The sequence below is a fragment of the Chanodichthys erythropterus genome, chromosome 23 (genome assembly GCF_024489055.1).
Source record: "Chanodichthys erythropterus isolate Z2021 chromosome 23, ASM2448905v1, whole genome shotgun sequence".
In the NCBI taxonomy this organism is placed as follows: domain Eukaryota; kingdom Metazoa; phylum Chordata; class Actinopteri; order Cypriniformes; family Xenocyprididae; genus Chanodichthys; species Chanodichthys erythropterus.
In genome coordinates this window covers 17,900,060-17,925,194 of record NC_090243.1, presented here as the reverse complement: position 1 = coordinate 17,925,194, position 25,135 = coordinate 17,900,060, and the positions used below count along the sequence as shown (strand labels likewise).

The window sequence follows — 25,135 nt, the reverse complement described above, 5'->3', positions numbered from 1 at the left end:
AATCTCGAGATGGTTTTATATTTTTATTATTGCTTGGCCCTAATCCTCTTACGTAACTATGGAAGCCCGTTTCTGCCACTAAATAGAAAAATAAAAACAGTAATTGTGACTTTTTATCTTAGAATTCTGACTTTTTTTCTCACAACTGCGAGTTTATAAAGTCAGAATTCTGATATATAAACTCGCATTGCATGATATAAAGTCACAATTCTGACTTTTTTTCCTCGCAATTCTGACTTTTTTCTCACAATTTTGAGATATATATGTAAACTCACAATTGTGTGAAACTTTTTACTCGCAATTCTGACTTTTTTCTCTCACAATTATAGAAGTTTATATCTCAGAATTGTGACTTTATAACTCACAATTGTAAGAAAAAAAGTCAAAATTGTGAGATATAAACAAATTTCGGAGATAAAAGTGGCAGAAACGGGCTTCCATAGTTTACAGCTTTATATTTAGCATATATTTAAGAATACAGATATATTGGAAAATTAAAAAAAAAAAATCTGAAAAAATATATAGTTTATATACTTTAAAAAAAAGGGTTAAAAAATATACCTTTTTTCCATATGGGTTTCTGTAACAAACTGTGTGGGATGAGCAACACACCAAAATATATCACTTATTGTTAGGGGTTTGTTCAAATCTCTAAGCCTAATTATGAGCAATGTAGTGATGCCAGCCTTAGAAATCACCAACAACGACAGATTTTAACCTGGAGCTAAACTGATTATGCAGATTTTCTTCTTAGACAGAAGTGTTTAAGATAACACGCTCTAATTGTTAGTGATTTAACAGATCACATGGGAATAAAAGACAATCTTGGGGGTTCACCATTTCTTGGTCTCTTCTAGAATTTGGTTTATACTCTGACCATGATCAATTATATGAAAATGTCTGGCGTGATTGAGACGGGTGAGCTGTCCACCTGCATGTTGCAGTGATTTACAGTAACACCAACTACAGCGTCTCAGGGTGGATCAATGACGCTGACGGACACTTCATCAACTAAAGTGCGAGTCCTCAGACAGACATTTGTGAATCATGATATTCATTCGTATTGATACTTGTGTGCTACCAATCCATTACTGGCCTCATGTTTATGAACTTCATGACCTTTCGACGCTGTGAGCATAATATAAGCATAAGACAGTGCTGACCTTGATCAATGAGCATAAAACCCCATGAAATCGGTTTTTCCCAGAAAGCATCAATCAGTATCATTTTTCAGTAATCACATTAGCCGTTGACTATGAGGTGTGGAATCAAAGTACATCAGCAAAATAACCAGGAGCCACATTTAGTTTATTTATATGCCTATTTATGATGTGTTGTTTTGTAAGTAAACTAACACTAAATAAACTAAAGATAGAAAATTATTATTTTTAATATCCTGTATTAAATGCCTCACACAGAGCAGTGCTGCCCTCTCCTGGTGAAACTTATGCAAGTCATTTTCTATACACCAAACAAAGACTTTTATTCCACACTTGTGTGCACACATTTCTCTTAATGGACATTTTAAAGACATACAAGTGTGATCAGAAAGTTTTTATCCCATAATAAGCCTTAACATCACTTTTCTCCCCTGATCAATTCACTATATTGTCTAAGTTAGCAGGGTCCGGTGTGTTATAAAATCTTTGCGTCCTTTATAATACTGCTTTCTTTTAGAGATACTATTCTGGAGGTCAATCTATAATTTTATGTATTTACCTGCTATTAATAACTAACTTTTAACAGACTGATAACTGATATGCTTTTGTGCTTTATGTGCAATTCCATAACATATAATGCACAAAACCATATATTTTTAATATTAAAACTTTTTTGCACTTTTATCATGTAGATATGCATAAACCATACCGTATTAAACAAGTATTGCAAGTGACTCAGCTGCCTTATATCTGACGTCATGCATAGCTGTGATGTAAGTGCTCATCTGCAACAGTGCCTAGACAGGGAAAAAATGTTTAAAATGTTAATTACAGCATATTAAATAGCAAGATACAATAATTCAGACCTTATGTGGAGGAAACTACAGTATTCAGTGTTCAGTATACTAGGTTAGTGCCATTATAAGATATGATTATAATAGGAAAAATGTGTTGGATGCAACTCACCGAGTTCATTGTCCAGGTCAGCGGAAATCAATTCCCACGTTTCATCATCACAGCAGTCTATAATGAGTAAAATCAGTTACTTTCAGTCAAAAATGCTAACTTTATGTAAATATGCATTTTATTATTTATGAAATTATGACAGAAATAATGCATTGCATTATGTGCCCAATTACAGATTCATAAATTGATTTGTTTAGAAATAACCCCATGATGCATGAGTGGAATTTCCTTAATATATTGCAATATAGCTTTGTTGTGTCTGCTTTTTCTTCATCTATCTATCTATAAGGTATATTTATCTAACTGACATGGGTTGAGTGTGCACAGACTGAGGGAAGGTGCTGTTTTCAGCACTAGACACCTGCAGACACCTTACACAACGTCACACTACGTCACAAAGAGATGCTTTACGTACTAGCCTGTATCAAACTCTCTCTCAGACACACACACACTGGAATGTGTGAAACAGTGAGAGACAGTCATCACAGGTGTGTGAGATGCGCATTGTGCTTAATACCTACTATATGATGCAATTCTGTTACAATCCAATACAAGTGTAACAAAAGACACCGCATCTTCAAGAGTCCACAGCTGACTATCAGACACTAATAATTAATATTATTATAAAATCAAAAACGAAATAATGTTCCATTTGAATGTCATTCATGAGAGAAAACTGCCAGCGCGCGCGAGAGTTAAAGCGTCACGCGCTCAATCGCCAACTTGAGCGCAAAGTTAAAACAAAAAAGGTTATTAACGTGCTTTATCAACTTAAGTTTAATCACAAATATATGGTAGTCTAATTCAAAGTTCTGTGAAGCGGGTTTACAGTAGATGTGAAGAGAAAACCCTTAAAGTGAAGAGATTCAAAATGGCGTTCTGACTGAAACACCATCCAGCCTGAAAATGTGAATAACAGAACAACCCGGAGCGATAGAAATATAACTGTGCATCAGCCCGATAGCAGCCTGAACTAAATTGATGACTTGATAAGTGAAGGGTGCAAAAATGAGGGAAAACAAATCGACGGGATACGCGTTTCCCTGCCAACAGAGAGATAACAAAAGAATGCGCGAGCGTTTAAAGCATCCAGTTTTTGATCACAGTCTTTATATGTCAATCGGATCCAGAACGCGTTAAACCACCGGGAATGCATACACAGATCGATATGTTTAACCTGGCCATGGTACCGGTGGGTTCTGGTCGGTAAAGCTGGTCTTTGGGTCGTTGGCAACTTTCCTAACAGCCTAGCTCTTCTCTCAGAACACCCAGCATAGGAGCTGCTGGTTTATATACTATAACGTTTTACTCGTTTAGATCTATAGCTCATACATTACACCGACACCTCTTGAAATGTGTGAATGTGACCCACAATATGGGAGCCACTTTATTTCGCGCACATTTAATTTATAGAAGGTTTAACAATAAATAATCGGAGAAACGTCACGCGGACTCGGTGGCCGGACTGTGTTAGTTCGTCAACTACTTCAGCTTATTAAAAACGAAAAAGACGTTTTATATGAATCAAACCCACCCTGTCCTCCAGTGTGTTGATGGGGCTTTCATATACATTCGGTGTTTTCCGACTCGGTTTCGTTGTTTTGGGCTAATTTTAGGTGAATTCTGCAAAATACATCACCGCGCTTGTCGGTTTGAGCTGATTTTCCGGGAAAAAAAGTTAATGGCTCAATGAATTCAGGATAAAACGACACACGAACGTGAAGCCCAAAGCCTCCCCTCTCAGACCGTGGCGTTGGGAGGATCGGTACCGAACGAGTCTGGCTGAATTCGGCCTCAGTTCGAGGAGGAAGAAACACAAACCAGCCCGCGCAGATTTCATGGAAGCCCGCTTGATCAGCTGCTGGCAGTTGGTGTTCTCAATCACGTCCGCGTGGAGGCTTCATATATAGTACAGGCGCACTTAGGCGAATAATATACACACTTTCAACGGCACTTCGTGCGGGTTATTTGAATAAATATTTAATTTCGAAACTAAACAAAGACCAAGGTGTGACACTGAGGTAATTTAATCTGATAAATTATCAGTAATTTAGCAGCTGCTCAAGAATTTCCTCTCAGACAACTTCGTGACAGACTTTTTGACAGTTGGGTTTTTGTTTTTGTTTGAAATCCTCCAGGACCGACCATGGCTGAGACGGCAGCTACCCCCGCATCCAAGCCCAAGAAGGCGAAAAGCTCCAAGAAAGCGACGTCGCATCCCAAATACTCTGAGATGATCAAAGCTGCCATCGCCGCCGACCGGAGCCGCAGCGGCGCGTCGCGTCAGTCCATCCAGAAGTACGTGAAAAACCACTACAAGGTTGGAGACAACGCCGACTCCCAGATCAAACTCGCCCTGAAGCGTTTGGTGGCCAGCGGGCTCCTTCGCCACACCAAGGGCATCGGGGCTTCGGGCTCCTTCAAACTGGCCAAAGCTGATGATGTCAAGAAGCCAGAGAAACCCAAACCAGCACCCGTGAAAGTCAAGAAGCCAGCCAAAGCCGCTGCCAAACCCAAGAAAGCCCCCAAGCCCAAGAAAGTGGCGAAATCCCCAGCGAAAACTAAGAAAGCCGCTGAGAAGAAAGTGAAGAAGGTGGCGGAGAAGAAGAAAACGCCTGTCAAAGCCAAGAAAGTTGTCAAGAAGGCGAAGGTGGCCAAACCTGCCAAGGCGAGCAAAGCCAAGAAGGTGAAAACGGCGAAACCCAAACCCAAAACAGCGGCCAGGAAAACGGGGAAGAAGAAGTGAATTTAAACCGACCGGACTAATTCATTCAAAACTCGGTGTAAATAAACTTTTTGAAGCAAATGTTTTTTGGTATATTGTTATTTTTGTAAGGTCTTTGTGCGCCCACATTTTTACAGCGTGTTTCTCCAGAAACTTTTTTTGTGATTCTATAAAGAAGATCCCAGACGAAACGGCGAAACTGTTAACGTTATTTATTTAAAAAAAAATTCCTGGACTTTTTTTTTTTTTTTCAAGTTGAACTGTGTTGGACACTATTATTATTATTATCCAGACATACTAATTAATTTGCCAATTAGATATGTCGATATATTCTTATCGTAGGTCATTCTAGGACTGTGAAGAACAATAATAAAATGTCTTTTTATGAAGAACGGTGACCTATATGATGGCGATGTACAGAATCAACCTGTGACTGTTGTAGTCTCGCTCCATTGCTGTCTGTATTATACTGTCATTGCGCGTAATTCGCATTACTGTGCATCAATAAACTTCTCATTTCAGACTCAGTCGTTTGTGTGGTGTTTTAATGCTGAAACATGGAGAGCGGGTATTATGACACTGGTCACGTGAGAGATGGTGGTCTTTAGGGACCGCAAACTCCAGCGCAGAGCAAAAGGTGAAGCGCATCTTTGGTCTAGAGGGGCATTTTGACTCACTGCTGCCCCCGCGGTGTTTCATCTGTGAACTGCAACCTGTCAGTGTCATGCTGGGGTAAATGCAAATGGTGAGATGACATGACGTGTCCTGCAGCGTGACATACATTGTCGAAAAATATAATCTCTATGAAAACAATTTCAAAATAAACAAACAAAAAAAATAATAGTGAGTACATTAGTTTTAGTTTGATACACAGCATACTATAAAATTTGAAGTCTTTAAAATATGAACACACAAAATAGTTTAAAGTGCTTCATATTTTTCTTAAAGGCACTGATGTGTTTATTTAAAATACTAAAACTAAAATAACTAAAAATAATATATATATATATATATATATATATATATATATATATATATATATATATATATAGATATATATGTACAAAAACATTTTAGTATAAAACACAAAATAAAGATAATAAAAACAGCCATGAAAAAACGATTAAATAATAACTATCATTCTGCATGATATACTTAAAGGGTTAGTTCACCCAAAAATGAAAATAATGTCATTTATTACTCACCCTCATGTCGTTTCACACCCGAAAGACCTTCGTTAATCTTTGGAACACAAATTAATATATTTTTGTTGAAATCCGATGGCTCAGTGAGGCCTGCATAGGGAGCAATGACATTTCCTCTCTCAAGATCCATTAATGTACTAAAAACATATTTAAATCAGTTCATGTGTGTACAGTGGTTCAATGTTAATATTATAAAGCGACGAAAGTATTTTTTGTGCGCCAAAAAAAAAAAAAAATAACGACTTATATAGTGATGGCCGATTTCAAAACACTGCTTCAGGAAGCTTTGGTGCGTTAAAACAACTAAAATATCTTAATTTGTGTTCTGAAGATGAACGAAGGTCTTACGGCTGTGGAACAACATGAGGGTGAGTAATAAATGACATTATTTTAATTTTGGGGTGAACTAACCCTTTAAACCCTTTTAATCATAAAATCTTCATAAAACATAAACATTCATTTATAACGCTGCACCATGACTATTCAAGTAAACTCCAAAAATCAAAAAGTGATTAAAAAAGTGGATGTAAAATAAATGTACTTTCCTTTTATGCATATAAAGTACAACGGAAAAGGACCAAGTATGTGCCGTCAAATCGATTAATCATCTAACACGATTAATCGCATCCAAAATAAAAGTTTGTGTTTGCATAAAATGTGTAGTGTATATTTATTGTATATATAAATACACACACATGCATGTATAAATTTAACATTATTAATATTAATATGTAAAGATATATTTATATATAATATAATATATATATATATATATATATATATATATATATATATATATATATATATATATATGAAGAGTTTGGTTCCAAAACGCTATAAATCCATTTTGATTAATTTGAGTAAAAAGGTGTTTTCTTTACCAAGAAATTGGCAAAATGAAAACCACTCTTTTCTGTTTCAAACTTTCACATAGCATCTTTTGGTTATAAAAACATTAAAAATTCAAATCTAGATTTTGATTTTCAAAGGTTTATTATAAAAATTTATTATTTTTTCCCCAAAATGCAATAAATGCATGACACGTTTTTTTGTTTTTTTCAAAATGCACTTAATCCATCAATATAAAAGTTATTTTTCATATTGAAAGTAAGTTAATTCACATATATGACAGCCTCTGAACTTTGTCAATACTAATCGTATGTACATGCATTTGACTAAAAATACATTCATTCGTCGCTCCCAAAATGAATTCAACGAGTCATCTTGTTAATCTTATAAATGAATTATGTCTCTGTTTGTCATTACCGATCAAGGCGTATCTGGCGTCACCGCATGGTTAAAATAAACAGTCCAGTTTAGGGAGCGTGATAGAAGTTTGATGCTGTCGTGAAACAAGCAACAGCCGGCATTTTTCCTCCTCCCGACTCGAGTGCCTCGCCTTCTTAATCTCCTCACGTAAATGATTTCGATGGCTTGCGTTTCTTCCCCACCGCAGAAAGCACCACAGGTTCAGCAATGTTCATCGAAATTATTCATTTTTCTGTTTTTGTTGATCACAAAGTACAAAGTAGATAAAGGATGCGGGGTGTATTCAGAGCGCCGCCATTACTGTTTACAGTGCATGGAATGGTGCGCTGTGATTGGTTGAGCGGATATATCGCGTTCTGCAGAGAAGGGAGACTGGCGTTTGTCGCGTTTTGGAAAGAAAGGGAGAAAACATGACAGAATAACACAACGGATATCGCATTTTGCGCAAAATTAATAAATGACTTTTCAATACCGACCAGATACAATACTGATTTTGGCGGAAACTCAAATTTTTTGAAAATGGCGTTTATCGCGTTTTGGAACCAAACTCTTCATATATATATATATATATATATATAAATATTTCTTAAATAAATACATGCATGTGTATTTATATATACATAATAAATATACAGTGCACAAATGTTATGCGAACACAAACTTTTATTTTGGATGCGATTAATCGATTTGACCGCACTATAATATATATATATATATATATATATATTTGTTAGATGCACTTTTATTTTGGATGCGATTAATCAATTTGACAGCACTATAATATATATATATATATATATATATATATATATATATATATATATATATATATATATATATATATATATATATATAGATGGTCAGATTTTCTTGCTTCCACTGAAGCTCAAGATGCTTTTCAGAACATGATCATCAGGTTTGGTCATTAAACATGTTACCGAAACTGTTATGTGGATATTATAATTTGTAAACAAAATAAAAAGTGAAGACAAACGTTTTCAGTAGCAGTCTCAGATGTTTGGACACCACTGTACAATGTATGCATTATATCTTTCATTCTTGATGTTAAAAACAATTGAGAACAATTCAACTATCAAAAATCCCCTCAAGAATCTCTCAATTGCTCTATGTATTTTGCATAGTGTTCTTGAAACATGATCCCGTATCGAGTCTGAACAGAAATGAGATACGGGCTCACTGATACAAGAGGGCCTGCTGCAAACCTGACACATTAATGCACTAAAAGTTGATTTCTATTGCAGAAATATATGAAATGGCTGAATAATGGATATGACACAAAATCAAATGATAATCAGCTGCTTGGACTCAGTCATGTGATCAAGAAAAATGCACCATTTTCTAATTGCTGCTGATGTGATAAAGCACAGTAAACAAAATCACCTGAAAAAAATGCTAGTTTATTACAAAATATTTCTATTAGAACATACTGGCTTCATTCCAAGCATCTCATTTGATATTGAAGCTGGAAGATCAAGGCCGACGAGACACACAAGCCAGGGGGGTTTTAAATTTAATACTAGGCATTAATACTGAACAAAATATTGAAATGATGAAAATTAAACCAATGAATCAGTGCATCCACAGTCAGTTCTGTCTTTTTGAAGGAATATCTTCACATGCAAATACTCATGAATAACAGACAGACCTTCAGCTCAGAAACTAGTTATTGGATTGCTGAGAAAATGTTTTTAGGCTGAAACAAATCCTTTTTTGGAATGAAATGAAACAGTAACAGTTCTGAGATAAATCCAGTTTGGACAATATTATAAATACAGTCAGCCATGTCATCTTCTATTCTGATCATTTCCAGCAATTCCAGTGGTGAAGTGAGTGTAGTGACACTGGATATCTATAGGACGGCTCTGAACTAGGCCAAAGCATCAGAGCATTTAATCATCTTAAAATATCATTTAAAATACATTTATTAACACCATCCATCCCTACAGCAATTCTAAACAAAATCAAAGATCATTCACCCCTACAATCAATACAGGCAAATGGAAAAGCAAGATTTTGGGCCCAGTTTAGCTATTTTCAAAATCATAAATGGATCTTAAAAGAAAAAATAACGATAATTTGTCAGTCATGGTCCTTACATATAAACAGCCATCTGAGGAACATGAAATGGAAATTTATTCCGTTTTAATGTCAGCCAATTTAGAAGATGCACTTCATTTAGCTGATTGTTTCCTTTAAAGGGGTTCAATTCAAGTGAAATTGAGTCAGAATGCTTATTTTCAGTAGACATCCATAGCATATAACTAGAGCTCAACTTAAATTCAACCCAGAATTACTTTAGCTTCTCAAATATTCTGAGAGGGTGAATAATGAATTAAATTAAAGTGCATTTTCTGAACTGGCTGAGGTAAAACTGAATAATTGACCCCAACACTGAGATGTGTTTGAATAGACACTTCAGACACCGAATATGAGTTTGAATACATTCACATTGAATATATTCTTGATCCATATTGATTTCCCAAGGTCTTAAATACATTACAATCTCTGTACAATTCAAAACGTAACCCGTTGAATCATTTCTCAATATTGTTCCTCTTGAAACATGTTGGAAAAACGTCTCTTGGGGTCGACCGATGTAGGTCAAACAGTAAGGTCGGCAAGTTTTCATAGTAAAAGCAAAGCATGTGTGTAATACTTTAGAGTCCAGCTGAAAAAAAAAAACTGCTAAATTCTGTTGTGTCACTGTAACTAACAGGGCTTCAGACCCTTGTTAAGTCACAATGACTCGGTAAGGCCAAGACAGAGCGCAGGAAATGGAGTGTGTGTTTATCTGCATGTATTGTGCGTGTGCATCATTTATGTCGGCTAAAGGCTCTGTACAGAGCGAAGCCCAGCATGGCGGCTATTGTGGCGCCCAGAGTCACACGCAGCCAGAAAGACGTGTTGCTCATGTCTGATCCATTCAGGTGCCTGCAGACAGGAAGTGACAGAGATAGAGAGATTTAAATACACTCAGTATTTCTGGTGACCTTGATGACACACAAACAGTCAAGCAGGCTAATTTTAGTCTTTGAAGTCAACATGCAATGTTTGTAAGCCATTTTACTCAGCAGAAATATTTATGAGTGGGATGTGATACTCAATGGGAAAAAGGTAGGTCATTTTATCCAACAGGAATTGAATAGATCATGAAATGTGGGCATAAGAATAAGAGGGATTGGCGATATCAACATGAAAACAAAAGCAGGTTCAAAGTCGAAGCAAGTCATTACTTTTTATTGTCATGAACATTTGAAAAGAGTTTAAGTGTAATTTAGCAACTTAATTTAAAATTAAAAAAAAAAAAAAATTATATATATATATATATATATATAAATAAATAAATAAATGACCCTACAAGTTCGATTAAACAATTAAAATTAGGAAAATATTTTATATTTATAAATAATATTTTAAATATAAGAGAAGAACTAAACACTAAACTTGGTCAGAGTATATATTTGACAAAATTATTTGTCAAAAAAAAAAAAAGGTAAACTTGCAGCTACAGGTCTTATTTTACTATGCCAAAAAAAGCAACATAATCATTTATTAATATTTCGTTGATTCTCTCTTGTTTTTGAATACATTCATAATTTCTTTGTATGTCAGCCTGGCCAAAAAGTCGGCACAATTTGGCATGTTTCATTACATTATTATCACAAATAAATCAATTGACTCCAAGCACAAATACGCAATATGCTTAATGCATTTTTAATAATATTCTAATAAAGGGTGAAGCTGTCAATTTCCCTATGCCGGACATCACTTTTGGCTTATTGTATATATTTAAAAATAAATGGAAAGATGCGTGTGTACTTACGGGTACATGGCGGCCCAGGTAAGCTTGCTGTAAATGTGTGTGTGAGTGTGTGTGAGCAGTGTGGAGAAATGGAGGGGTGAAGGCAGCCGATGCTTGTAACAAAACTCAGATGGGCTCATCCCATGATGCTGTTTGACTTCTATCAGATCAGCTTTGGAGCCCACCACCACACACGGGATCCCGCTGTCCATATAGTGCTGCTGCAGAGGAATAATGCAAAAAAACACATTTCAAGAGTCATCGTTTTGAATTTTGTCAACTGTAATGGCACTTAAATCAGAATAAAAAACCTAAAAGCCTAAATTAAATCTGTTCATCATATTAAGCGCTCAATACATATGGATTAGTTTTACGATCTTTTTATGAACTTTTTGAAGTGTCAAAGTGTCAGGTGCATAGCTGTCAATGGAGGGACAGAAATTGCTCAGATTTCATTTAAAAATATCTATTTGTGTTCTTACAGGTTTGGTAAATGATGACAGAATTTAAATTTTCTGGTGAACAAACCCTTTATGCCAAATAAAAGTATTATTTAAAAAAAAATCTTACTGACCCAAACTTTTGAACAGCAGTTTACGCAATTTAATTTTTACAAAATTCTGTGAAATGCACAATTTAAGGCCCTAGAGATCATTTCAGCTTCTTATTCAGATCTTAAGATGGGCCGTAACTTGATTTCCTTGAGTAAGTGTAACTAAAAGTGCATGTTAGCCAAACAGGCGTCAGGAGAAATGAAAAACTCAGTTCATCATATATTATTCACTGGCAGAAATCAGGCTGTGCAAGGTCATTATGGGTTATTAATTCATTTGGATGATCTGATATTTAATGAATATGAGTGAGGCGTGTGTCGAGCAGAACTAAAGCATCTAGTTTCTTACCTTATAAATACTAGCGCAGTAGTTGAACGAGTCCGGGTCGCTGACATCATACATGAGACACGCCACATCACACGCTGCATCTGCTGCTTTTAGAAACTCTGTTTCCACGTCCACTTCTTCCAGCTGCAAGAAATAACACACACGTCAGGTGGGAAACCAATAAACTAGGGTATGTGAAAAGCTTGGGACGGCACTTACGATGAGGTACTTGTCCTGATTGGCTACTGAGACTGTGTTGACGGCATATATCGAGGGGGGGCCGGGGTCGCGGTCATTTCTCTGAAAATAATCATCAGCATTGTAAATATTTGGTAGATCTAAATGAGACTACTGGGAATCACAAAACAGATAAATATTTCCTAGACAGACAATAAACGGTGGAAAAAGTAAAGCAAGAGAAAAAACATCAAATACTATTCTATAGGACTAATAATTGATTAAACGTTAGTCGACGAGAAGAGGCTTAGTTGACCAAATTTTAATTAGTCAGTTAGCCCAAAAAAAAAAAAAAATCACGCAGTCCATAAAGGACAGATCGTTAACACGCCTGGCCCATGTGGTAATTAAGTCGGGCAGGAAATTGAATCATTTATCATTCATCGATCTCAAACATAGCTTGAAATTTGAAACATGCAAGTATTAGACTAACATTAGCCACTTAACATGGCGGCTCGCTCTAACGTTAGACCTAGATCAATGTTCACTATTATTAGGAGCATATCTAAGTGTTCTTGTGGATTGTGGAAGCTAAATTAGTACTGTGTTTACTGCATGACGTTTAATTTAATGTGCATTTCTCTTTATAGGCACATCTACTATACTGTGGAAATGAAGACTCAGCATCGTCAACTTCATAATCATTCATTTTGCCAGTGTTGCTGTGGCAAGCTCTATGTGTGCGCTGAAGTGCTTCATTTATATAAGGCCAAAGGCTTTTATATATATATATTATATATATATATATATATTATATATATATATATATATATATATATATATATATATATATATATATATATATATATATATATATATATATATATATATATATATATATATATATATATATATATATATAATATTATTATAAATGAGAGAAAGTGCAACACACAATATGGCGGAATAAGTCCCGCCTTCTAAATAAGAGCCAATCGCTGATTGGTAAAGTCATCTGCAGCTGTCGTTAGAAGCTCCGGTTCCTATAGAAACAGTCAGACATGCACTTCCTATAGAGACGCGCACTTAAGACTGCACATTAGCTTGATTCAGCCTGAAAAATGCCATGATTGGAGCGTTTAGAAACAAAATTTATGAGACAGTTGTTGTCCGATTTCATTGGTTATTTCAAATATGAAATTTAATCGAAATCTTGGCAAACAGCTTTGGAGAATTTGATGTTTCCCCATTCAATGAGATAGAAGCTGCACTTGCATGCCCGAGAGGCGTTTCAAAGATGGCCGTCGAGTGAAATGACTTGTCTTAAAGGGATTTTGATAAGGCCTATTATTATGGTTTAGTATTTCTCTGTAATGTAGAACAATGTTAGCAATGTTACATATAATTTTCTTTCTTAGCCCTGAAACTCATTTTCCAAAGCAACCCCCACAGTATATATTTATGTAATTAAATTAATTTCATAAATGTGCAACTAGTCAACTAATAGCTTAAATGAATGACTACTAGTCGACTAGAAAAATCTTTAGTCGGGAACAGCCCTACTAATTTGTACCCATATTAATATTAATGCTCTTTTATTTACTGTAAAAATCTTTGTCATGTGTTTCTCTTGTACAATGGGGGGAAAAAAAAGTAAAACCATTTGATTGATAAATAGTAGAAAATCCATAATAAAGCAACCTTTTTAATTTATATTTTATTTAATGCATGCCAACGGTGAAATCTCATTGGTCCATTAAAATATATTAAAGGAACACTCCACTTTTTTTGAAAATAGGCTCATTTTCCAACTCCCCTAGAGTTAAACAGTTGAGATTTACCGTTTTCGAATCCATTCAGCCGATCTCCGGTTCTGGCGGTAACACTTTTAGCATAGACTGTTAGCATCGCGCTTAAAAATGACCAAAGAGTTTCGATATTTTTCCTAATATTTGGATATATTTTCACGATTTAACTACAGAAGAGTCAAGTTTTAAATAGGAAAAATATCGAAACTCTTTGGTCATTTTTAAGCGAGATGCTAACGGTCTAATCAGATTCAATGAACTATGCTAAGCTATGCTAAAAGTGGTACCGCCAGAACCGGAGATCGGCTGAATGGATTCGAAAACAGTAAAACTCAACTGTTTAACTGTTTTAGGGGAGTTGGAAAATGAGTCTATTTTCAAAAAAAGTGGAGTGTTCCTTTAAACATCAAATATTTTCTGATTGGCTCTGATCTGACAGCAGAATTTTGTAAAGTGAAATTACAAACAAAAGTTCTGCTTTCAAGCCATTCTTACCTCAGTGCTTCGCTGCAGAAAAGCTCGAAGAAAGTCTGTCTTTCCCGTTCCACGTGGACCGATCACTTTGCAGAGGAACACAGTCCGCTGAGTCTGTCTCTTGTCCAGGTCTAATTCCTTTTCTCTCGTTACTAATACACACACAGAAAAAGACAGAAATATTCTTTAGTATCCATTTGATCAAACATATGTGGAGCAGGTCTGTGTGTGGATCTCAGTACCTGTGATGGCGGAGGTCTGGGACTCTCGCTCCATTAGAATCGGATACCCGAGGTATCCCAGATGCTCCAAACACCGGTGGACATCCAGATAAGCATTTAACCTGAAGTTTATTCAATAACATCAAATTTAAAGTCACAACTACTGAACTGGGAATGTCTAATAATAATAATAATAATAATAATAATAATACAGAAATGATTTCATACAATCATACAATTCTGCTTTTTATGTTCTGATTTTAGATATAGGGCTGGAAACAAATTTTCGGATTAAACTCAACCTCTATGCCTGTTTCTTGCACCATTTTTTTTTTTACGCCACTCCTGCTGAATTTATTTTGCCCAAGTTTGCAGTCCAAATTTAACGTGAAGAGATAAAACAAGAATGGCATGAACACAAATCTTGCTTTTGAGTTCTAATAAAGTTTATAAAATATAGCAATTCCCAAACAAATGGCTTATGAATTGGCTCTTTTTAGTGGATCAAATACACACAGGGGAACTAGTGAACTAGACTGATTCCCAAATAAATGACTCTTATGAACAAGTTCTTTTTTAGAAAGTCATGAAGTCTGATTCTCATGAACATTTTTTTATTGAATCATAAAAATAGTTTAGTGAAACATAAAAGCATCGCAACGAGTGTAGTCTAATTTACAAAGTGGTTCTTTCTGGGAAATCACAAACATACAGCATAACTACTGTAGTCTGACTCCCGAACAAATGACTCTTAAGAACAGGTTCTTTTTAGCGAATCATAATAAAGATTAAGTGTACTTTGTTTCACAAACAAATGATTGTTATTAACTGGTTCTTTTTAGTGAATCATAAACAATACAACACACAAGTGTAGTCTGATTCAAATGACTCATGGACTTTTTGTTTAGTGAATCAAAACAGCGCAACAAGTGTAGTCTAATTTACAAACTGGCTCTTTTTTCTGGGAAATCATAAACATACAGCACAAGTAGCGTAGTCTGACTCCTGAACAAATGACTCTTAAGAACAGGTTCTTTTTAGTGAATCATAAAGATTAAGTGTACTTTGTTTCACAAACAAATGATTGTTATTAACTGGTTCTTTTTAGAGGATCATAAACAATACAACACACAAGTGTAGACTGATTCAAATGACTCATGGACTTTTTGTTTAGTGAATCAAAACAGCGCAACAAGTGTAGTCTAATTTACAAACTGGCTCTTTTTTCTGGGAAATCATAAACATACAGCACAGCTAGTGTAGTCTGATTCACAAACAAATGACTCTTTCAATCAGGTCCTTTTAATGAATCTTTCGAAAGAACACAAAAACAAGAGTTGCTCTGATTTAGTCTGGTGATTTACTATATGATTTCACCACAGTGGTACTTCCAGTGATGGAGTATTTTAAAGGAAAGAATCAGAATTAAATCAAACAGGCTCAATGTTTATTAATATCATCAGCTCTTGTGGGAGAGGGCACAAATTAATCATGAAAGAGTGACTCCCAGAATGGAAAATGGAAAATAGAATGGAAAAATGATCCATTTAAATGTGTATTGTGCCGTTTGAACTTTCACTCACATCCACTGGCAGAAGTATCCATGTTGGGAGATGTAGCTCTCGTCCGTGAGGGGGACATTACTGTACACCGCTGGGCCCCAGGGCATGTAGGGTAAAACACTAAACAGATTCTTCAGCTCTGCGGGAGAGAGGGCTGAATCCTTATCCTGCAGGAGGAGACACACAATCATCGGGCCAATGAAACTCTCTAAGCACGCAAAGTTCGTTAGAGGATCAGGTCCGTCAGTGTGAGCGCTCACCTCATCATACTTATCAAAGAGCTTCTGGAGGAACTGATGACCCAGATGATTCAACTCCGTCGTACAGCCCACCGGTATTCGCAGTCTGTCAACACACGCATACAGGTCACTCAAATACTGATCTCTGTTCATGCAATCGCAAGCTTCCACATGCACAGACGTACGGTGGGTAGAGGTAGTCGTCCATCAACTCCAACGTGTCATCGTAGCCGAATTTACGCAGGATGGTCCAGGTGGTCTCGTGACGTCCTCTCTGGATAAAGAGAGTGTTCAAGAACAGGAAACCTACGGAAAACACACAAAAGCAAGAGTGTGTAAATTATTATTAAGATACACAAGAGTGTGTGCATTAGGACTATGAATAAACATGTAATGTGTGTTACCGTTGAGTGTGAGACCGTTGTCCTGGACTCCATCACTGGTGTTCTTCCACACCACTGTTTTCACGTCTTCAAGAGCCTGAGGAGCCAGTGGATTCCCGAAACACAATTTCTACACACACACACAAACATTGGGTTTCCATTAACTCACTGTGACCCTACATAGGTGGTTTGAAAAAGCAAAAAAAAAAAAAAAAAAAAATTATATATATATATATATATATATCAGTCCAAAAGTTTGGAACCACTAAGATTTTTAATGTTTTTAAAAGAAGTTTCGTCTGCTCACCAAGGCTACATTTATTTAATTAAAAATACAGTAAAAGACAGTAATATTGTGAAAAATTATTACAATTTAAAATAACTGTGTACTATTTAAATATATTTGACAAAGTAATTTATTCCTGTGATCAAAGCTGAATTTTCAGCATCATTACTCCAGTCTTCAGTGTCACATGATCCTTCAGAAATCATTCTAATATGCTGATTTGCTGCTCAATAAACATTTATGATTATTTTCAATGTTAAAAAAACAGTTGTTGTTTTTTTTTTTTCAGGATTCCTTGATGAATAGAAAGTTCAAAAGAACAGCATTTATCTGAAATACAAAGCTTCTGTAGCATTATACACTACCGTTCAAAAGTTTGAGGTCAGTAAGAATTTTTATTTTTATATTTTTGAAAAGAAATGAAAGAAATCAATACTTTTATTCAGCAAGGATGCATTAAATCAATCAAAAGTGGCAGTAAAGACATTTATAATGTTACAAAAGATTAGATTTCAGATAAACACTGTTCTTTTGAACTTTCTATGCATCAAATAATCCTGAAAAAAAATATTGTACACAAATATTTTGTACAATTGTACACATTAAATGTTTCTTGAGCAGCAGATCAGCATATTAGAATGATTTCTGAAGGATCATGTGACACTGAAGACTGGAGTAACGATGCTGAAAATTCAGCTTTGCATCACAGGAATAAATTACTTTGTGAAATATATTCAAATAGAAAACAGTTATTTTAAATTGTTATAATATTACACAATATTACTGTTTTTACTGTATTTTTAATTAAATAAATGTAGCCTTGGTGAGCAGATAAAACTTCTTTTAAAAACATTAAAAATCTTAGTGGTTCCAAACTTTTGGACTGTACTGTACTGTATGTATATATTTTTTTTTTTTCCCACATATTGTGTTATTGTTAACTAAAATGATTAAATATTGTTTTTGTTATATAAATAAAATAAAAGCTGAATATTAGATGAAAAATAAAACTTTGAAAACTTAAAAATGCAAATTGATACAACTAAATGAAAAAATAAGTTGAAGTACCAAATTTACTAAAACTACACCTGAAAAATAAATTAAAACTAAATAGACATTTAAAAAAAAATGACAAAAGCACATAATATTACTAAAGTGTAAACTAAATTTCAAATGAAAGCCAAAAATATAAAAATAAAAGTTAATCCAAAAATTTTTACTATAACAGTATATAATTAATACTAAAATATCACTGAAATAAACAAATTTATTTTATTAAGTGTTGTCTTTAACACATTTAAAATTCTTAATGTCTCAAATCAACTGCACATAATTCATCATTGCAAAGAAAAATATATAATATTAATCAAAAAATATAATTTTTCATAATATTTCACGTAATTAATAACTTTGTGTACCTTTTAAACACCTTTTCTGCTGACTGATAGGCGAGGGAAAACATATTTAGGGAACTTCACATATTTGATTTAAATCCTGATGGATAAAAATCCTGCCTTACATTATTTTCTGCTGCATAATCTAATGTTGTCAAAAGTACCGACGTCGGTACGGAATTTAAAAAAAATGTGAGGATTTGTAAACACCTCTGATTGGCCATTGTGTTCATGCGCTCATCAGATACGTCTGTGATTGGATACAATGATCAATGTTGTAAATAGACATCAATGACGGACCAGTCCGCTGATAGACGGCTGCTTTAAAACGCTCCTGCTTTCAAACACTTCCGTATGCTCCTGTGCATTGACCATTGTGGCTAATCACAGACATATCTGTTGAGCATGTGAACATAATGACCAATCAGAAGCGTTTATGAATCTGCTCAACAGCGCTCAAAGTGTCACATTTTTAAAATTTCCATACTGACTTGGTACTGAAGTCGGTACTTTTGACAACACTAGCATAATCTATTTCAGTCCAAAATGAGCCACATTTGAGAAGTTGTGAATGTTGATTCATGTTTGTCAGCTCACCTGAAAGCAGTTGAGTTCAGTGTCACTGAGAATATGATCATTATCCAGATCAGAGATGCTGAAGATTCGACTCAGAGCTCGAACACACTGCGGCTTCAGCTACACAAACACACACAAACCGTCATAATGCCATTCGTACTCACAAGGTGAAAAACATGCAGGGATGTAGTAGTATGTGTGTACCTGTTTGTCTTCGGGGTCGTAGAGCGGAGCAGTCGGGTGTAGAACGGCCTTCTGGGCGTAATAGAAGAGCTCGGAAATATTCTTCAGATTCTTTGCTGAGCACTACGGACACAAATACATTATCATAATCATACATAATCGCATATTGTATTTTTTTCCCACTATGGTAGTCAATGGGGGGCGAGATCTGCTTGGTTAAAAATATTCTTCTTTGGTGTAAAAAAAATGTATACAGGGGAGTAAATGATGACAGAATTTAAATTTTTGGGTGAATTATCCCTTCGAATGCATGATTGTGGTTGCATATGCTAATCTATACCCTATGCTGCAGATTATATGTTGGAATGGGATTTTGGTGCATTAGTTGACTGGTAACCATAGCTACAGCACTCCAGCCTCTAAAAATTATATGAAAATTAAAGTTCAATGTAGACAAACATTCACATTCATAAAGCAAAATGTCCTTTCCAGTTGCCTAGTAAACTCTAAAAATAATGACTTGTTCATAAATGTTTTGGCAAACAACATTCTGAAGGACAAGCCAAATACTCGAGGTCAGCCAATCACAGCAGAGGTCATTCATATATAGAATTCTTAAAAGGTACAGCTGCAGAAACAGCTTTGTTTAGTTCTCAGTATCAGAGAGAGGTCATGGAAAACTTAATTATGACTTTCTAATGCAGGAAACCTTGACTTCAGGGAAAACTACACTAAAATAAGCGTGATAAACGACCCTTTAACACATTCATGTGTGTGTCGATATGTGTGAAACATGTCTTTGTGCTTGTGTTGAAGATTCGTTTGAGTTTTTTGAGTGGTCAGTGGTTCAAACCTCTACACAGGTCTCAATCTCCGAAAACTGGTTCATGATTGGCAAGATGGTTTCCATGGAGCTCCCGGAGCGCAAGTCAGACTTGTTGCCCACGAGGATGATGGGAATCCTACGGCAACAAAAAGAGACATTTTTCATGGAAGTCCAAAAAAATGTAGATGCGTTTACATGGGCATCAGAGACATACTTGCTTCCTTTCTCAGCGCCTCCATTGACCAGCGGAATCCATTTAGTCCTGATCTGAGAGAAAAGACGAGGATAAAATCAGTACAGAGGAAATAAAAGACACAAATATAGTGTTAATGTTAAAGGACACCCTGAGAAAAAAAAAAACCTTGTCAATGGTTTCCTCTTGCGTGACATCATAAACCACACACACGACATTGGCCTACAAATGAGAAACAATCATATATATATCAGTCATAAGTTTGAAATAATTAAGATTTTTTAAATGTTTTTTCTGCACATCAAGGCTGAATTTATTTGGTCACAAATACAGTAAAAACAGTAATATTGTGAAATATTATTACAATTTAAAATAACTTTTTTCTATTGTAATATATTTTAAAATGTAATTCATTTCTGTGATCAAAGCTGAATTTTCAGCATCATTATTCCATAATTTCTGAAGGATCATGTGACACTGAAGACTGGAGTAATGATGCTGAAAATTCAGCTTTGATCACAGGAATAAATTACATTTTAAAATAACACACAAACATAATTAGGACACATCTTACCTTTACGATTTCCTCCCTCAACACTTCATCAGACTGTTCAGTTTCTGTAGAGAGACACTGAGTGTTAGTAAAATGCTACAGGGCAAATATTGTATCATCTAACACACACACACACACACCTGAATAGTCGACTATATGTGTGGGCACTTTCTCAGGTGTGACGTCAGCAGGTATGGTGATCTCCTCCGCCCGGAGAGGAACCTGACGGCACAAACAAATCAGCTTCCTCTTACTGCACCAGTCAAACACACTACCAGAGAGGCTCATGGGTAAACTCACCTGCTCAGGAAACTCCTCTCCGACCAGAGACATGATGAGAGAGGTCTTTCCCACTTTGGCTGTGGGATGACAAAGGATGGAATAATATTTATTCCCAGAATAGATGCTCATTTAACTCTAGATTTGTGAAATGTCACATGATCTATTGCTACACCACAATCGCAAGCTCTTGTGCGGTGATTTCCTTTGCAAATCAGTGTGACTTTAGTTTGATTTCCAGTTTTATACTATTGTTTTTCCACTCCTTCATCAGTGCTGGATCAGTCAGGCAGCACATCCGACATGTTTTGAGTTCAAATTGAAGCCACTGTCAAACTTTATAAATGTTGCTTTTTAAGGAATAGTTCACCCAAAAATTTAAATTATTATTTACTCACCCTCAAGCCATGCTAGGTGTATATGACTTTCTTCTTTCAGATGAACACAATAGGAGGTATATTTAAAGGGTTAGTTCACCCAAAAATGAAAATTCTGTCATTAATTACTCACCCTCATGTCGTTTCACACCCGTAAGACCTTCATTAATCTTCGGAACACAAATTAAGATATTTTTGTTGAAATCCGATGGTTCAGTGAGGCCTCCATAGCCAGCAATGACATTTCCTCTCTCAAGATCCATTAATGTACTAAAAACATATTTAAATCAGTTCATGTGAGTACAGTGGTTCAATATTAATATTATAAAGCCACGAGAATATTTTTGGTGCGCCAAAAAAAAAAAAGACTTATATAGTGATGGCCGATTTCAAAACACTGCTTCAGGAAGCTTCGGAGTGTTATGAATCAGCGGTTTGGAGTGCCAAAGTCACGTGATTTCAGCAGTTTGGCGGTTTGACACACGATCTGAATCATGATTCAACACAAAAGATTCATAACGCTCCAAAGCTTCCTGAATCTGTGTTTTGAAATCAGCCATCACTAAATAAGTTGTTATTTAGTTTTTTTGGTGCACCAAAAATATTCTTGTCGCTTTATAATATTAATATTGAACCACTGAACTCACATGAACTGATTTAAATGTTTTTAGTACATTAATGGATCTTGAGAGAGGAAATGTCATTGATCCCTATGCAGGCCTCACTGAGCCATCGGATTTCATCAAAAATATCTTAATTTGTGTTCTGAAGATGAGCAAAGGTCTTATGGGTGTGGAACGGCATGAGGGTGAGTAATAAATGACATTATTTTCATTTTGGGTGAACTAACCCTTTAATAATATCCTGACACTTTGTAATTGCATTGAATAGTGTTTGAGTTTTTGAAGCTCCAAAAAGTGCATCCATCTATAACAAAAGTAATACGAATCCAGTGGGTTAATAAAGGCCTTCTGAAGCAAAGTTATTGGTTTTATTCCATTTTTAAAACTTTATAAACTGTAATCTATTATAATGCCTAAATTATTACATTATTAGCCAACTGCATTCTTTAAATTGTAATGCTGACTTGCATTCTCTGTAAAGCTGCTTTGAAACGATATGTATTGTGAAAAGCGCTATACAAATAAATGTGAATTGAATTGAATTGAATAATCACTGATTAAGCGTGAACAGCTGTTGCTGGAAGCCAGTTTTAAAGTTTTAAATATGGAAATTTTTCTCACAAAAACCCATCGCTTCACCTCAGAAGGCCTTTATTAACCCCCTGGAGTCGTATGGATTACTTTTATGATGATGATGTGCTTTTTTGGGCTTCAAGTTCAAAATCTCGAGCATCATTCACTCCCATTATAAAGCTTGGAAGAGCCAGGATATGTTTTAATATAACTCCAACTGAAAGAATAAAGACATATACGCCTAGGATGGCTTGAGGGTGAGTAAATCATGGGATAATTTAATTTTTGGGTGAACTATCCCTTTACACACGTATGCTCCAACATAACCAGTTGTTCCTACTTTTGATCACCTTAAGCTGATAAAGTCAGATAAGACATACTACTAAAAAAAACATGATTTGAGCCAAGCAGGACTGGAATAAATATAACACTAATGCTGAAATAAAGCAAATAAATGACACTTATATATATATATATATATATATATAGGCTGTATCATTATGGAAGCTTGTTTCTGACACAGAATAAAAAATAAAATCGGAATATATTAGAGTATATATATATATATATATATATATATATATATATATATATATATATATTAGAGTGTATATATATATATATATATATATATATATATACACACACACACACACACACACACACATTTCTTATTATCAATGTTGAAATATTTTGTTGTTTAATATTTTGTTTTCAGCATTAATAATAAAAATCATCATATTAGAATGATTTCTGAAGGATCATGTGACACTGAAGACTGGAGTAATGATGCTGAAAATTCACAGGAATAAATTATATTTTAATATATATATTAAAACAGATAACGGCTATTTTAAATTTTAATAATATTTCACAATATTTTTCTGTATTTCTGATCAAATAAATGTAGCCTTGGTGAGCAGAATTTTGACTGTAAAAACACCCGGTAGTGTAAATCTCCAGCATATGATCCAGGTTGAAGTCTCTCTAGGAATACGTGCATTGTGTCACACGTGCAGGAGGATCTCCACACCTTGATAGTTACCATGTCAACAACATTATCAATCACTCACCGAAGAATTAATGAGCAGATTTAGTCATTCTAACTAAAATCAAGAGGTTTAATTAATAACAAAAATGAGCAAAACTATTCAAAACAAATCAAGACAGCCCAATACATTAATGTGGAGTTTTTCAAAATGCATGCATATATATGAATATCTATCACATGCAAATATCTACCAAATAAAACACATATGTAGGTGTTTGATTAATCAATATATTGCGACTAATTAAATTTCTAGAGTTTGACTGAACTGTCATTAGCCTGTGAACAACTTGCTCACTTGTTATTAAAGTTCATTATCGTGTGTTTTTATTTTGCATGATGGCAAACAACAGATTAAACCAAATATTAAAGCACTAAATTAAGTAATAATTCAAGAATGCAGTGTGTTTACTTCCGATCATTTCTGCAGCAGCTCAAGGTTGAGGGTTAGCGCTCTCTAATCATGCTAACTTTCATTAAACTGTCACATTTACTTCCCTTGATATTTAAAAAACAAAATAACATCTTACGTTCCCCCAACAGCAGTATCCGGACATCGCGTTTCATTTCACTCCACTCTCTATTGAACTCTCCAACAAGCTGCGTCTATCTTTCCCAAAAACTTCAAATTCAATTCAAAGCTCAGTGCTAGTTTCTGACTAGCCCCATTCCAGCCAAAGAAACTGGCACCGCTACTGACTTCCGGTTGGAGCCCAAATGGAGCGCCCTCTACTGTGCGTTTCCTCCATCTTTTTACTTCAACTTATTTAGTATCATTATTTCTGAGTACATTATACAGTGTCATACCTTATAATAATATTTAATTATATTAACTGAACTTTGTTGACTCGGAATTAATAATTTAATAGGGATTAGAATAAAAACCTTATATATATATATATATATATATATATATATATATATATATATAGGTATATATATATTTGTATGTATTTCTACATACAAATATACACACACACATACATATATATGTCCATATTGGTAGTGATTTATGGAAAATAATTTATAATTCAATTAAAAGAATTAAAACATTAATAATTCATAAAATACTGCATTATATTAAAATATTCAAAACTTATTCATTTAAAAATTTATTTTTCAAATAAATAAAAAGCGCTTGAAAAACAGCTATATTATATTCATATTTTAATTCACATGAGCCAAAGGTCTGTGAAGAATTATATAATGTTCGTTAAGAACATAATAATAAAAGTTATGTGTTAAAATCAGGTTCTGTTTTACTGTAACTTTGTATCAATGGCTTTATTTAATGCAAACATGAGTATTTCAGATTTTTTAAGAATTTTATT

At 34.7% G+C, this 25,135-nt stretch overlaps 3 protein-coding genes across 4 annotated transcripts in view; 1 reads left to right on the top strand and 2 right to left on the bottom strand.

Moving 5' to 3' along the window:
• The window catches only part of rhbdl1 (rhomboid, veinlet-like 1 (Drosophila)), a 30,511-nt gene extending 28,357 nt beyond the window's left edge, over positions 1-2,154 (bottom strand). For both annotated transcript variants that reach the window (XM_067378359.1, XM_067378362.1), the window contains exons 1-2: positions 2,127-2,154; positions 1,870-1,957 (exon numbers count right to left, since the gene is read on the bottom strand). In XM_067378359.1, coding sequence (XP_067234460.1) covers positions 1,870-1,920 — 51 coding nt within the window. In that variant the 5' untranslated portion in view covers positions 1,921-1,957; positions 2,127-2,154. The remainder of the gene's footprint in view (positions 1-1,869; positions 1,958-2,126) is intronic.
• Positions 2,155-4,001: 1,847 nt separating this feature from the next.
• Positions 4,002-5,372, top strand: h1-0 (H1.0 linker histone). Its single transcript, XM_067377891.1, has 2 exons — positions 4,002-4,147; positions 4,265-5,372. Exon 2 carries the CDS (start codon positions 4,273-4,275, stop codon positions 4,870-4,872), a length of 600 nt encoding a protein of 199 aa, XP_067233992.1. The 5' UTR covers positions 4,002-4,147; positions 4,265-4,272; the 3' UTR covers positions 4,873-5,372.
• A 3,343-nt stretch (positions 5,373-8,715) lies between these two features.
• On the bottom strand, positions 8,716-24,482 carry rhot2 (ras homolog family member T2). The gene is made up of 19 exons (XM_067377211.1): positions 24,335-24,482; positions 21,205-21,263; positions 21,045-21,126; positions 20,926-20,969; positions 20,520-20,573; positions 20,373-20,425; positions 20,186-20,294; positions 19,354-19,455; positions 19,171-19,269; positions 16,915-17,023; positions 16,696-16,816; positions 16,532-16,616; positions 16,293-16,438; positions 14,731-14,831; positions 14,510-14,640; positions 12,249-12,329; positions 12,051-12,173; positions 11,170-11,369; positions 8,716-10,277 (listed from the first exon to the last, which is right to left on the bottom strand). The coding sequence occupies exons 1-19, from the start codon at positions 24,369-24,371 to the stop codon at positions 10,160-10,162; spliced, it is 1,854 nt and encodes a 617-aa protein (XP_067233312.1). The 5' UTR covers positions 24,372-24,482; the 3' UTR covers positions 8,716-10,159.
• Positions 24,483-25,135: the final 653 nt, after the last annotated feature.